Source organism: Trachypithecus francoisi, unplaced genomic scaffold (assembly GCF_009764315.1).
Source record: "Trachypithecus francoisi isolate TF-2019V2 unplaced genomic scaffold, Tfra_2.0 Lachesis_group15, whole genome shotgun sequence".
Taxonomy (NCBI): Eukaryota; Metazoa; Chordata; class Mammalia; order Primates; family Cercopithecidae; genus Trachypithecus; species Trachypithecus francoisi.
This window is the reverse complement of record NW_022681460.1, coordinates 113,564,966-113,577,182: the sequence shown is the minus strand read 5'-3', so window position 1 is coordinate 113,577,182 and position 12,217 is coordinate 113,564,966. Positions and strand designations below refer to the sequence as shown.

Genomic DNA, 12,217 nt, shown 5'->3' with positions numbered 1-12,217 from the left:
AATCATGAGGACGCTCAGGCGTCACACACTGCACCGTGGATTCTCACGCCCACTGCCGCAGCCCGGCCTCACCTGACCCTGCCCGGGAGCTCAGCAACGGGACAGGCCAGGCCTGCCTGCTGGGTGGGGGCAGCAGGGCTGGGGTAGGCCTCCCTGGGCGCTGGAAGCAGGACTGCTCCGGCTGCCCCTCGGCCTGTCAACGAGAAGCCCAGCCTCTGAGCCCAGGGCGCGAGCTCCCTGCTCTAGACTGAAGGCGAGGCACCTGCCACCCACCAGGAAAGAAGGGCTGGAGAACACGCCGCCACCGATGCCAGTGCTCGCCACAGCGCCCAGGTCATCCCGCTCAGCCCTGCTCCCGAGGCCCTGCTCAGCCTCCTGCCACCTCCACAGCCACCTCCACTGTGGCCTCTCTGAGGCCTGAGACGCAAACGGCTCCCCAGTGTTCACGCTGCCCTCCCCACAGGATGCCCAACTGTCAGGTAGAGCTGGGCGGGCTCTCAGCCACCGAAGGCTTTGTGGCCGCCCCAGCTCAGGGCAGGGGCAGGGCAGCGGGCCCTGGGTGGCGTGGTGCACGTGTGACTTACAGAGTTCCCGCCCCAGTCTCCGGCACCTCGCTAGAGCCAAGGTGCTGAGGCCAGGCTAGGAGGAGCCAGGACCTCAGCCTCCTTTCCTCAAAAAGATCCTTGGGAGACGACTCCAATTTCCCCTATCTCCTGAATCTTTACCCACATCTGGGGGTGTGAAGGGAAGAAGGGCCGCCTCCCAGGTGGAGGGGCCACATGCCCAGGGCACCCACTATCTGCATCAGAGAGCCCATGCGCCTGTCAGGAACGTGTCGGCAGAGGAGTCCAATGGCTGGCACCGGCCGTGGGAAGACCACCGAGGCTGCCGCCCGCCTTCCCTGGGAGCAGCCCTCCTGGCCCCCAACACTGTCCCCTCCTCATCCCCCATCTCTCCCTCCACCTTCCCTGGGCTCAGCCTCCCGCACCAGGTTTCAGCAGGGCCTGCAAGTGCTTCTTGGTGATAGAACTGCACGTGATGACGCCAGGAGCCCACTGGGCCGAAGTGGGGACAGGGAGAGGCATGGGAACGGCCTGCACTGGGGCCCGATTCTCCTCCAACCTCCACCTGTCCACGGGGATCACGCTCACCACACACAGGCAGGACACGGGGGCGGAGAAGGAAGGTCTGGGATCTGAGGTCACTGCGGGCCAGGGTGGGGTCCTGCTTCCTCTGGAGTGCTCACCCCGGGAAAGACAGGCTCCCCAAACTGCCATTCCCAAAACTGCCTTCAGAACCAGACCTTCCTAGTGGGGTGCGATGGCTCACACCTGTCATCCCAGCACTTTGGGAGGCCAAGGCGGGCAGATCACTTGATGCCAGAAGTTCAAGACCAGCCTGGCCAACATGGGAAACCCCATCTCTACTAAAAATACAAAAATTAGCTGGGCTACTTGGGAGGCTGAGGCTGGAGAATCGCTTAAAGCCGGGAGGTGGAGTCTGCAGTGAGCCGAGATCGCGCCACTGCACTCCAGCCTAGGTAACAGCAAGACTGTCTCAAAAAAAAAGAACCTGAACCTGACCTTACAGCCTACGGCCCTCCAGGGACCCCTTCCCCAACCATCGTCCTGTTCCCAGCCCATTGCCCTTGGTGTGCACCCGCCCCGTGTTGATGACCCAGTAAGTGGCCCTGGGGTGGGGGGGACCTGGGCATGTGCCACTGGCCCTTGGCAGACACCAGTCAGAGCCTCCTCCTCTCCCCAGTCAAAGAGCACCCCCAGACCATCACCATCAGAAGCCAGGAGCAGAGGCCAGAGAGACAGATAGACCCGCAGGTGTCTGCCATGGCACCTCCACGCCCAGGGAAGAGTGTGGGAGGGGCTGGAGTGCACTGGTCCTGCTGGACGGAGGCCTGAGTCCCAGGGCACCCGCCCCTCCTCTGCCCCCAGCCTCGCCACACACCAGTGGCTCTCTCTGAGCCCCCAGTCACAGGTGAAACTCAGCTTGAGTCTCCTGCCACACAGGCTGACAGGGCGGGAGGAGGAAGGTGCCATGGTCCAGGCATGATGGAAGGGGTGGCCTGGCTGGCTGCCCCCTCCCTCCCGCTCACACTCACATCAAAGCCCCCAGACTCCAGGTCTCACAAGCAGAACACAGCCCTGTGGCTGGCACTGGGCCTCTCACCCCCACCTCCAGGTGGACAGGTGCCCTGGTGCCCCAGAGACCATGGAATCCAAAAGACCCATTTCACCATCAGGAGGGGACCCCACGTCCAATTGGGTACCCGATGAGACACACCCTGGCCACAGGGCCACTCTCCCCATCACTCAAGACGTCTCTCCAAACGCCACTCAAGGCCTGCTGGGCGTCTCAGGCTCTTCTTTGTTGGAAATAATGGCTCATTCTGGCCGGACGTGGTGGCTCATGCCTGTAATACCAGCACTTTGGGAGGCAGTGGCAGGAAGATGGCTTGAGCCCAGGAGTTCTAAGCCGACCTGAACAACACAGGGAGGCCCTGTCTCTACACAAAACAAAATTAGCAAAGTATGGTGGTGTGCACCCGTGGTCCAAACCACTCAGGAGGCTGAGGCAAGAGGATTGTTCGAGCCTGGGAAGTCGAGGCTACAGTGCGCTCCAGCCTGGGCAACATGGCAAGACCCTATCTCTAAAATTAAAAAAAAAGGCCAGGCGTGGTGGCTCACACCTGTAATGCCAGCACTCTGGGAGGCCGAGACGGGCCGATCACCTGAGATCGGGAGTTCAAGACCAGCCTGACCAATATGGAGAAACCCTGTATCTACTAAAAATACAAAATTAGCTGGGTGTGGTGGTGCATGCCCGTAATCCCAGCTACTAGAGAGGCTGAGGCAGGAGAATTGCTTGAACCCGGGAGGTGGAGGTTGCGGTGAGCCGAGATCACACCATTGCACTCCAGCCTGGGCGACAAGAGTGAAACTCGGTCTCAAAAAAATAAACAAACTAAAAAAATAAAAATAAAATAAAATAAAATTAAATTAAATTTCAAAAAACTCAAACAAAACGAAACAGCCATGGTCACACATCCTGGGCACCAGGCCTGGGAGGCCTTGAGGTGAGCCACCGTCTACACTGCAACAGCACTGTCCCACAGCAGCAGGCAGAGCTAGCTGTGAATGCGGTCAGGCCAAGCTGCAGTACGTGACCAGCAGGCCACTCCCACTGCTGCCGCCTTGGCAGATTCGAGAGGGGTGAAGGGTGAGGGGTTCCCCCCAGCAGGGCATCAGCCGCCCCTGCCCGGAGCGAAAGGATGGGGCTCTGGCGCCTTCCCTTCCCAGCATCTCCTTCCTTAACTCTGCCAGGGCTTTGAGAAGGTAGCTTTTGTAATGGAAAAACATGACGCTTACTTCACATTTAGTGATGCATTTTGCGCAGTTACTTTATTTTTTATTTTTTATTTTTTAATTATTTTTATTTTTATTTTTATTTTTTTTGAGACGGAGTCTCGCTCTGTCGCCCAGGCTGGAGTGCAGTGGCCGGATCTCAGCTCACTGCAAGCTCCGCCTCCCGGGTTTACGCCATTCTCCTGCCTCAGCCTCCCGAGTAGCTGGGACTACAGACACCCGCCACCTCGCCCGGCTAGTTTTTTGTATTTTTTTAGTAGAGACGGGGTTTCACCGTGTTAGCCAGGATGGTCTCGATCTCCTGACCTCATGATCCGCCCGTCTCAGCCTCCCAAAGTGCTGGGATTACAGGCTTGAGCCACCGCGCCCGGCTACTTTCTTTTTTAAATGCAAGTTTTTATAAATTAAACACTAGATGCTGTTCCTCAAACTCCCGCCACACACGGCAACCCGCACGGTCTCAAGAGCCGGACACTGACTGAAAACAGCCAGGCTCAGGAACACGTGAGCCAACACTCCCGAGAGGCGGGACTCGGGCTGGCGGGGAGGCCAGGTTGCCAGGGTTGGGTGTGGGTGGGACTAGAAAGAGGGGTCTGAGAATGGCCTGCACCCCCTTCCTGGCGCTTACGTGGATCTACACGCCTTGTACCAATGACACTCTCTCGGTTTTGGTGCCGTGCTTTTACGGGAAGGTAAACGTTGGGGGAAACTCGGTGAAGGATACACAAGTCCCCTGTGCTACCTTCGCAGCTTCCTGTGAACCCAGAGTAATTTAAACCTCAAAAAATGGCCAGGCGCAGTGGCTGATGCCGATGATCCCAATACTTTGGGAGGCCGAGGTGGGCGGATCACCTAAGGTCAGGAGTTCAAGACCAGCCTGGTCAACATGAAGAAACCCCACCTCTACTAAAAAATAAAAAAAAGGCCAGGCGCGGTGGCTCAAGCCTGTAATCTCAGCACTTTGGGAGGCCGAGACGGGCGGATCACGAGGTAAGGAGATCGAGACTATCCTGGGTAACACGGTGAAACCCCGTCTCTACTAAAAAATACAAAAAACTAGCCGGGCGTGGTGGCGGGCGCCTGTAGTCCCAGCTACTCGGGAGGCTGAGGCAGGAGAATGGCGTGAACCCGGGAGGCGGAGCTTGCAGTGAGCTGAAGTGAGCTGAGAGCCGGCCACTGCACTTCAGCCCGGGCGGCAGAGCGAGACTCCATCTCAAAAAAAAAAAGGCCGGGCGCGGTGGCTCACGCCTGTAATCCCAGCACTTGAGGAGGCCGAGGCGGGCGGATCATGAGGTCAGGAGACCGAGACCATCCTGGCTAACACGGTGAAACCCCGTCTCTACTAAAAATACAAAAAATTAGCCGGGCGAGGTGGGTGCACACCTATGATCCCAGCTACTCAGGAGGCTGAGGCAGGAGAACTGCTTGAACCTGGGAGGTGGAGGCTGCAGTGAGCCGAGATCATGCCACTGTATTCCAGCCTGGGCAACAGAGTGAGACTCTGTCTCAAATAAATAAATACATAAAACAAAAGTCAAAATAATGTATAGACAAGGGGAACGACAACAAACTTTAAAACTCCTGCTTTTTTGTTTTTTGTTTTTGAGATGGAGTCTCGCTCTGTTGCCCAGGCTGGAGTGCAATGGTGCGATCTCGGCTCACTGCAAGCTCCGCCTCCCAGGTTCACGCCATTCTCCTGCCTCAGCCTCCCAAGAAGCTGGGAGTACAGGCACCCGTCACTATGCCTGGCTAATTTTTTTTTGTATTTTTTAGTGGAGATGGGGTTTCTCTGTGTTAGCCAGGACGGTCTCCATCTCCTGACCTTGTGATCCGCCCGCCTCGGCCTCCCAAAGTGCTGGGATTACAGGCGGGAGCCACCGTGTCTGGCCAAACTTTAAAACACATCAAAGAAAACAACAGAGCAAAAGGTAACCTATGAAATTAGAAAATATTTGCAAACTGATAAGGAATTAATATCTGATAAAGGATTAACATTCAGAATACATAAAAAACTCAGGATCAGGTGAGGTGGCTCACTCCTATAATCCCAGCACTTTGGGAGGCCAAGGTGGGTGGATCACTTGAGGTCAGGAGTTCAAGACCAGCCTGGCCAACATGGTGAAACCCTATCTCTCCTAAAAATACAAAAATTAGCCAGGCGTGGTGGCAGGCACCTGTAATCCCAGCTACACGGGAGGCTGAGGCAGGAGAACCACCTGAACCCAAGAGGCAGAGGTCGCGGTGAGCTGAGATCACACCACTGCACTCCAGCCTGGGTGACAAAGGGAGACTCCATCAAAAAACAAAAACAAACAAACCAAAAACCAAAAACAAACATAAAAAAGCAGTGTCTGAAAGTCCCATCTGTACAGCACGTTCACAGCGGCACTGTTCACAATGACCAAAAGGCGGAAGCACCCGGTGTCCGCCGATGGATGAGTGGATCCAGGAAATGCAGCCTCTCCCTGCGATGGAGTAATTCAGCCATAAACGGGAATGACGCACCGACCCGTGCTGCAGCACGACAGGCCGGAGGACATTACGCTCCGTGAAACAAGCCAGTCAGAAAAAGACAGCTCCCACACCGGTCCACTAGCATGAGGTCCCTGGAGCCGCGAGGTCCGCTGAGGCAGACAGCACCGTGGGGGCTGGGTGGCAGGAGGACGGGAGAGCGCTGAATGGGTGCGGTTTCAGTTCAGCAAGGGGTGGTTGCGTAACACTACGAGCATGCTCAACCCTACCGACTGCACTCACAGACGATTAAACGGTCCTTTATTTATTTATTTATTTTTTTGAGACAGAGTCTTGCTCTGCCGCCCAGGCTGGAGTGCAGTGGCCGGATATCAGCTCACTGCAAGCTCCGCCTCCCGGGTTTACGCCATTCTCCTGCCTCAGCCTCCCGAGTAGCTGGGACTACAGGCGCCCGCCACCTCGCCCGGCTAGTTTTTTGTGTTTTTTTTAGTAGAGACGGGGTTTCACCGTGTTAGCCAGGATGGTCTCGATCTCCTGACCTCGTGATCCACCCGTCTCGGCCTCCCAAAGTGCTGGGATTACAGGCTTGAGCCACCGCGCCCGGCCACGGTCCTTTAAAAAATATTGTTTAGAGATAAGGTCTTGCTGTGTTGCCCAGGCGGTCTCAAACTTCTGGGCTCAAGTGATCTTTCCGCCTTGGCCTCTCACGTAGCTGGTGTGAGAGGCGTGCACCACCATGCCTGGCTTAAAATGGTAAATTTATGGTATGTGTTTTTTTTTTACCATAATTTAAAAAAAACATTAAAGCCATATTAAAGACCATTTGCTGCTGTGCTCGGCCTGCGCTGCGTTCTAACATTCAGCAGGCCTCTGCCAGGACCAGGCTAGACGCTAGGCACAGAGGATACAGCAGCTGCCCCGTGGGGGTGGGGGTTACAGTCAAAGGAAATGAGGTGACACACAAAGGCCACAGAGACCAAGGAGAGTACACGTGCTGTCCCCATGGCATTGAGGCAGAGACCTAAAGCAAGACAGACACAGAACAGCAATGCTGGAGGGCAGGCAGGGGCAGGGGACAGCAGGGAAACCCTCCCAGGCAGGCAGAGGACTTCCTGGAGGCCGGGAAAGAACCGAGGGCGCTTCCTCAAGTAGAACAGAGCTCAAGGGGCCACCGGGGACGACCCCAGACCCTCCCCCACAGCCTCACTGCACCCACAGCTCGCTCTCAGGCTGTGGTCTTTGGCTCCGGGTTCCCAGGCAGGACACACTCCCACACCAACCCAGACCCCTGCCCTGCCAGGGTCTTAGGTGGAGCATCCCAACAAGAGTTCCCAGTGATGTCCTGCAAATACCCACCTCCCCTCACCGCCCCCAACACCCAAGTGTTCCTGGCTCCAGCTGCTTTCCCTCTCTCAGTTCTCAAGGAGTTCTGCTTCCTGCCGCCCACACACCGCCAGGGCTTGCTGACCTCACCCTCGCCCTGTCCCAGCACCACCAGATGAGCAGTGACCGGCTCGCTCTATTCACCATTACGCCACACAAAGCAAGACAGGCCTGAGAACAGGAACAGCAACCCACAGGCAGCTCTGAAGGGCCTGGGCTTTCAGCTGGTGCCCAGTCTCCAACAAGCCACTCCGCAGTCTGCCCTGCCCAGGACAGCCACCTCATAGTGTTTGGCCAGCTGTGCTCACACTGAGGTGGCAAAGACGCCACCAACCAACCTGAAAATCCTGCAACAAACCCCAAAGAGCCTGGAGGCAGCTAGGGCCAGTTCTCACGTTCACTGGAACAGTCCTGTCAGCAGGTGATGGCGTGGGTTGATACTTTAGCTCAGAACAGCCCTGGAGGCCTTGAACCCAAGGGCAACTTACAGAACCCCATCTGCGGCCACACTGGGGGCTGCCTGAGCCCATGAACTGTGCGCACCAGTCAGAGCAGACCCGCCCCCAGAAAAACAGCACCAAGAAACCGAGTAGCTGCTCAGGAAGTCGGGCAGGAAAGTCACATCCAACAGGAATCCCTCGTGCTGCTGCTTTTAACACGACCGGGCACAGCTCACGTTTCTTCACAGCGTGGTTTGTGACAGACACCGTGCTCAGCGCTGTGCATGTGTTAGCTTTTTCGCTGACAGGAAAAATGGGCAGAGGGAGGCTACAGGCCTTGCAGGAGACGCTCGACGCGTCCAGTGCTAAGCGCACAAAGGCCTCCGAGGACACCTGGCCTAAGAAATGGCGCCTCAGCCTCTGGACTCCACCTCTCCAGTCTGTCTGCCTGCAGGGAAAGGCTGGGGATCCTTCAGGCATGGGGTCCTAGCTTTCCACGGGCTCCCCGAGAGATGAGCCAAATTCAAAGCGTGCTCATGTGCGCAGCAGGGCTGACCTCCAGGCTCCACGGCACATCCCAAACACACACTCCCTCTGTCCTTCCCCACCCGTCCGTCTGCCTGAGGATCTTGTGCTCTTCAAGTCCGAGCCTGGTGACTTGTTCCTGCCCCAGGTTCCTTGCAGACCATCCGCACAAGGCACTGCGCCTGTCTCTGGCAGGAAGGAAGCAGCTTTATGCGCCTGTGTCCCAGGCAGCCACAAAGCAAGTGCACAATAAACTATTCTTTTTAACTGCTTATAAGCAGGAGATCCACTGTTATTAAATGCAAAGAAATAAATAAGCTTACAAGGGCTGGGCGCGGTGGCTCAAGCCTGTAATCCCAGCACTTTGGGAGGCCGAGACGGGCGGATCACAAGGTCAGGAGATCGAGACCATCCTGGCTAACACAGTGAAACCCCATCTCTACTAAAAAAAATACAAAAAACTAGCCAGGCGAGGTGGCGGGCACCTGTAGTCCCAGCTACTCGGGAGGCTGAGGCAGGAGAATGGCGTGAATCCGGGAGGCTGAGCTTGCAGTGAGCTGAGATCTGGCCAGTGCACTCCAGCTTGGGTGACAGAGCGAGACTCCGTCTCAAAAAAAAAAAAAAAAAAAAAGAGATCAACAGATTATTTCCCAAAAAATCAACTCTTCTATTTGCAAAAACAAACAGGAAATCCCAAGCACATTCACTCCCAAGAGAAACTCAAATTCAACCTCCATCAAGCCTCCCACTCTTTACCTGTCAGCCCTTAAAGTCGGTTTATTCCTTCTACCTTGTGAACTTCAGATTTAATTTAAAAAAAATTTTTTTAATTTTTTTGAGATAGGTTATCAAACTCCAGCCTGGGCAAAAGAGTGAGAACCTGTCTCAAAAAAATAGCAGCTCACTGCAGCTTCAACCTCCTGGGCTTACATGACTCTTCCGCCTCAGGCTCCTGAGTGAGTAGCTGGGACTACAGATGCCTATCACCATACCTGGCTAATTTTGGTTTTTTTTTAGAGACAGGGTTTCACTATTTTGCCCAGGCTGGTCTTGAACTTCTAGGCTCAAGTGATCCTCCCCTACCTTGGCCTCCCAAAGTGCTAGGATTACAGGCAGGAGCCATCACTCCTGGCCTTAGCTTCTTTTAAAACAGAAACACACAGACCCAGGCATACACACAAATAACTAACCACCCAGGGCCCCACCACTTCAAATTAACCCCTTCAGATCACTTTTCAAACTATACACGGAGAGCAGGAGAGCCCACTTCAAAGGGAGCTGAGCCACTGCTTATCAGCAAAAGGCAGACTTCGACCTTCTTTGTCTGGTGCATTTCTAAGGAATTGGGAAAATCTAAATGTAGGTTCTATGGAAACAACCTGATTTTCCCGTCCTTCCTAATCTTTTTTTTTTTTTTTGGGAAGGAGTCTCGCTCTGTCACCCAGGCTGGAGAACAGCAGCGCGATCTCGGCTCACTGCAAGCTCCGTCCTCCAGGTTTACGCCATTCTCCCGCCTCAGCCTCCTGAGTAGCTGGGACTACAGGCGCCCGCTACCATGCCTGGCTAATTTTTTGTATTTTTAGTAGAAACGGCGTTTCACCATGTTAGCCAGGATGGTCTCAATCTCCTGACCTCGTGATCCGCCTGCCTCGGCCTCCCAAAGTGCTGGGATTACAGGCGTGAGCCACCGCGCCCGGCCGTCCTTCCTAATCTTTAAGCACAAGACAAATATTTAAAGAACTAGATAGGAGAAAATGTAAGTAACTGCAAAGCAGATTAAGGCTGATCAACAAAACGGTTAACTCAAAAGTAACACAATACGGCAAGGCGCACTGGCTCACGCCGGTAACATCAGCACTTTGGGAGGCCAAGGTCGGGGGATCACCTGAGGTCGGCGGTTCGAGGCCACCCTGACCAACATGGAGAAACCCTGTATCTACTGAAAATATAAAATTAGCAGGGCGTGGTGGCACACGCCTGTAATTCTAGCTATTTGGGAGGCTGAGGCAGGAGAGTCGCTTAAACCCGGGAGGTAGGGGTTGCGGTGAACCGAGATCGCGCACCATTGCACTCCTTCCTGGGCAACAAGAGAGAAACTCCGTCTCAAAAAAAAAAAAAAATAAGACAATACAGAGACAGGGAAACAAACGTAACCGAAACGGTTCTCCAGAGCTTAACCCTGCTCAGACGCAAGCTGCAGGGTGACATGCGGAACGCATTCCAACCTTTGACTTGCTGCTTATTGTGTGTGTCTGCACATTCACTCCCAAGATCACCGGAAAGTCGGGACTGATCCCCACACAGAAAGATGGCAGATAAAGGCGCTCAGTCATTCTCACTTGAAAGAGAACCGGCTGCAATCTTAACCGTTCCCATCTCCCGGGGGGTCAAAACGCAAGCAAATAAAATTAGTTGCTCGTGCAAGATGACAATTTTGAAAAATCACTCGCCATGTGCACCCCCTTAGGGCCACTCTGGGGGACGCCGGAGGGAACGAAGGTGCGCCACGGTTGCCCCGGCGCCCCTCAGCGCTCCACATTCCGCGGGGTCCGGCGAGCTCCGCCTGCTCCCCCGGCCCTCCCGGCCACCGCGCCCGGCGCTGACTCCGAAGACTCCAGACCCCAGGCGCCCCCGCCAGCCCGGCCCCGCCGAGGAGCCCCGGGCCGCGTTCCCGAGTCCACCGCGCCTCTGCCGCCTCCAGGACCGCGACACGCGGCGCCGCCAGAAGGCTCACGGGGGCGCGGGCTGCGGGGCGCACGGGGCCTCAGTTTCCCCGCCTGCGCCCTGCCCGGCCTCACCTGGCGCGCGGCCCCGGGCCCAGCCCCGTTCAGCAGCGGCGTCCCCCCGCCGGGCCGCGCCGTCCTCCGCAGCAGCGGCGCCGCCTCCTCATCGTCCCGGTCCCGGCCGGACCACGACACCTTCTTAGAGACGTTGGCCATGGCCCGCCGCGGACCGACACCGGCCGGGAAGCGCCGGCCGCCCCCGTGTTTGTTCTCGTGACCGGCGCCGGCGGCCACGTGACAGGCGATGGCAGCCACGTGACGCACGACTGGCCCACGTGAGAGCGACGGCGACCACGTGACCTGCGACGGCAGCCGCCGAGGCCCTGGCGCGCGGGGGCTCCTGGGAGCCGCGCTCCCGGCGGGTCGTGGCGCCGCCCGCGCGGGAGAATCGCAGTGACCCCCGAGGATGGCGTTCTGCCCACGCGACTGCGAAGGCAGCCCTGTTGGGTTGACCGCCGAGTGCTTGGGAGTCGAATGGCCGCCCCCGGGACCCAGGGCCCGGGAATTGGGGCGAGGGAGGCGCCCGGGGACCGAGGGCAGGAGGCAGCTGGAGGAGCTCCCCCAGCCCCGGTCGCCCGCGCCGATGGTGACGGAGCCGCGGTGGGGAGGGGAGGAGGGAGGCAGGGGCGAGGGCAGGCCCCTCCTTGCCCTAGGTGGCCGCTAAAGATGTGAAGGATGAAATTAAAAGTCCCCCAGTGTGCATCTGCCCTTGCCGTAGGGACTCGGGCGAGGATCAGAGTGGAGGCTTCCTGCAGGCAGCCCCAGAGGGTCCTCCCGCCTAATGAGAAAACAGAAGGCGCGTGGTCTCTGACGATCAGACACCAGAGACAGTACCGGAAGGTCGCCTCTGGAAACTGCCGGCTACTGCGCAGATAGCTGGGAATTAGCCAAATAACGCCGCCCGGACCCTGTACCCGCACCAGTACACAGCCCATCACTAATCAGTGGTATTTCCATAAACCAAAGAGAATTCTTGACGACTTTACATCAGCCCACACGCTGTCCCCACCTTTTGGATCATTTATTTATTTTCAGACAGGGCCTCGCTCTGTCGCCCAGGCTAGAGTGTGGTGGTGCGGTCACAGCTCAATGCAGCCTTGACCTCCTGGACTCAAGCCATCCTCGCGCCTCGGCGTCCGGAGTGACAGGGACCACAGGCCTGCGCCACCGCACCCGGCTAATTTTTGTTGTGGAGCTCACAGTGTGTTGCCCAGGTTGTTCTCAAACTTCTGAC

The 12,217-nt window shown here is 56.7% G+C and overlaps 1 protein-coding gene across 1 annotated transcript in view; it reads right to left on the bottom strand.

The window, feature by feature from the left end:
• The window catches only part of CLCN7 (chloride voltage-gated channel 7), a 32,399-nt gene extending 20,431 nt beyond the window's left edge, over positions 1 to 11,968 (bottom strand). Inside the window, exon 1 of the mRNA XM_033236268.1 lies at positions 10,999 to 11,968. Within this exon, the coding sequence (XP_033092159.1) occupies positions 10,999 to 11,139 (141 nt within the window). The 5' untranslated portion in view covers positions 11,140 to 11,968. The remainder of the gene's footprint in view (positions 1 to 10,998) is intronic.
• Positions 11,969 to 12,217: the final 249 nt, after the last annotated feature.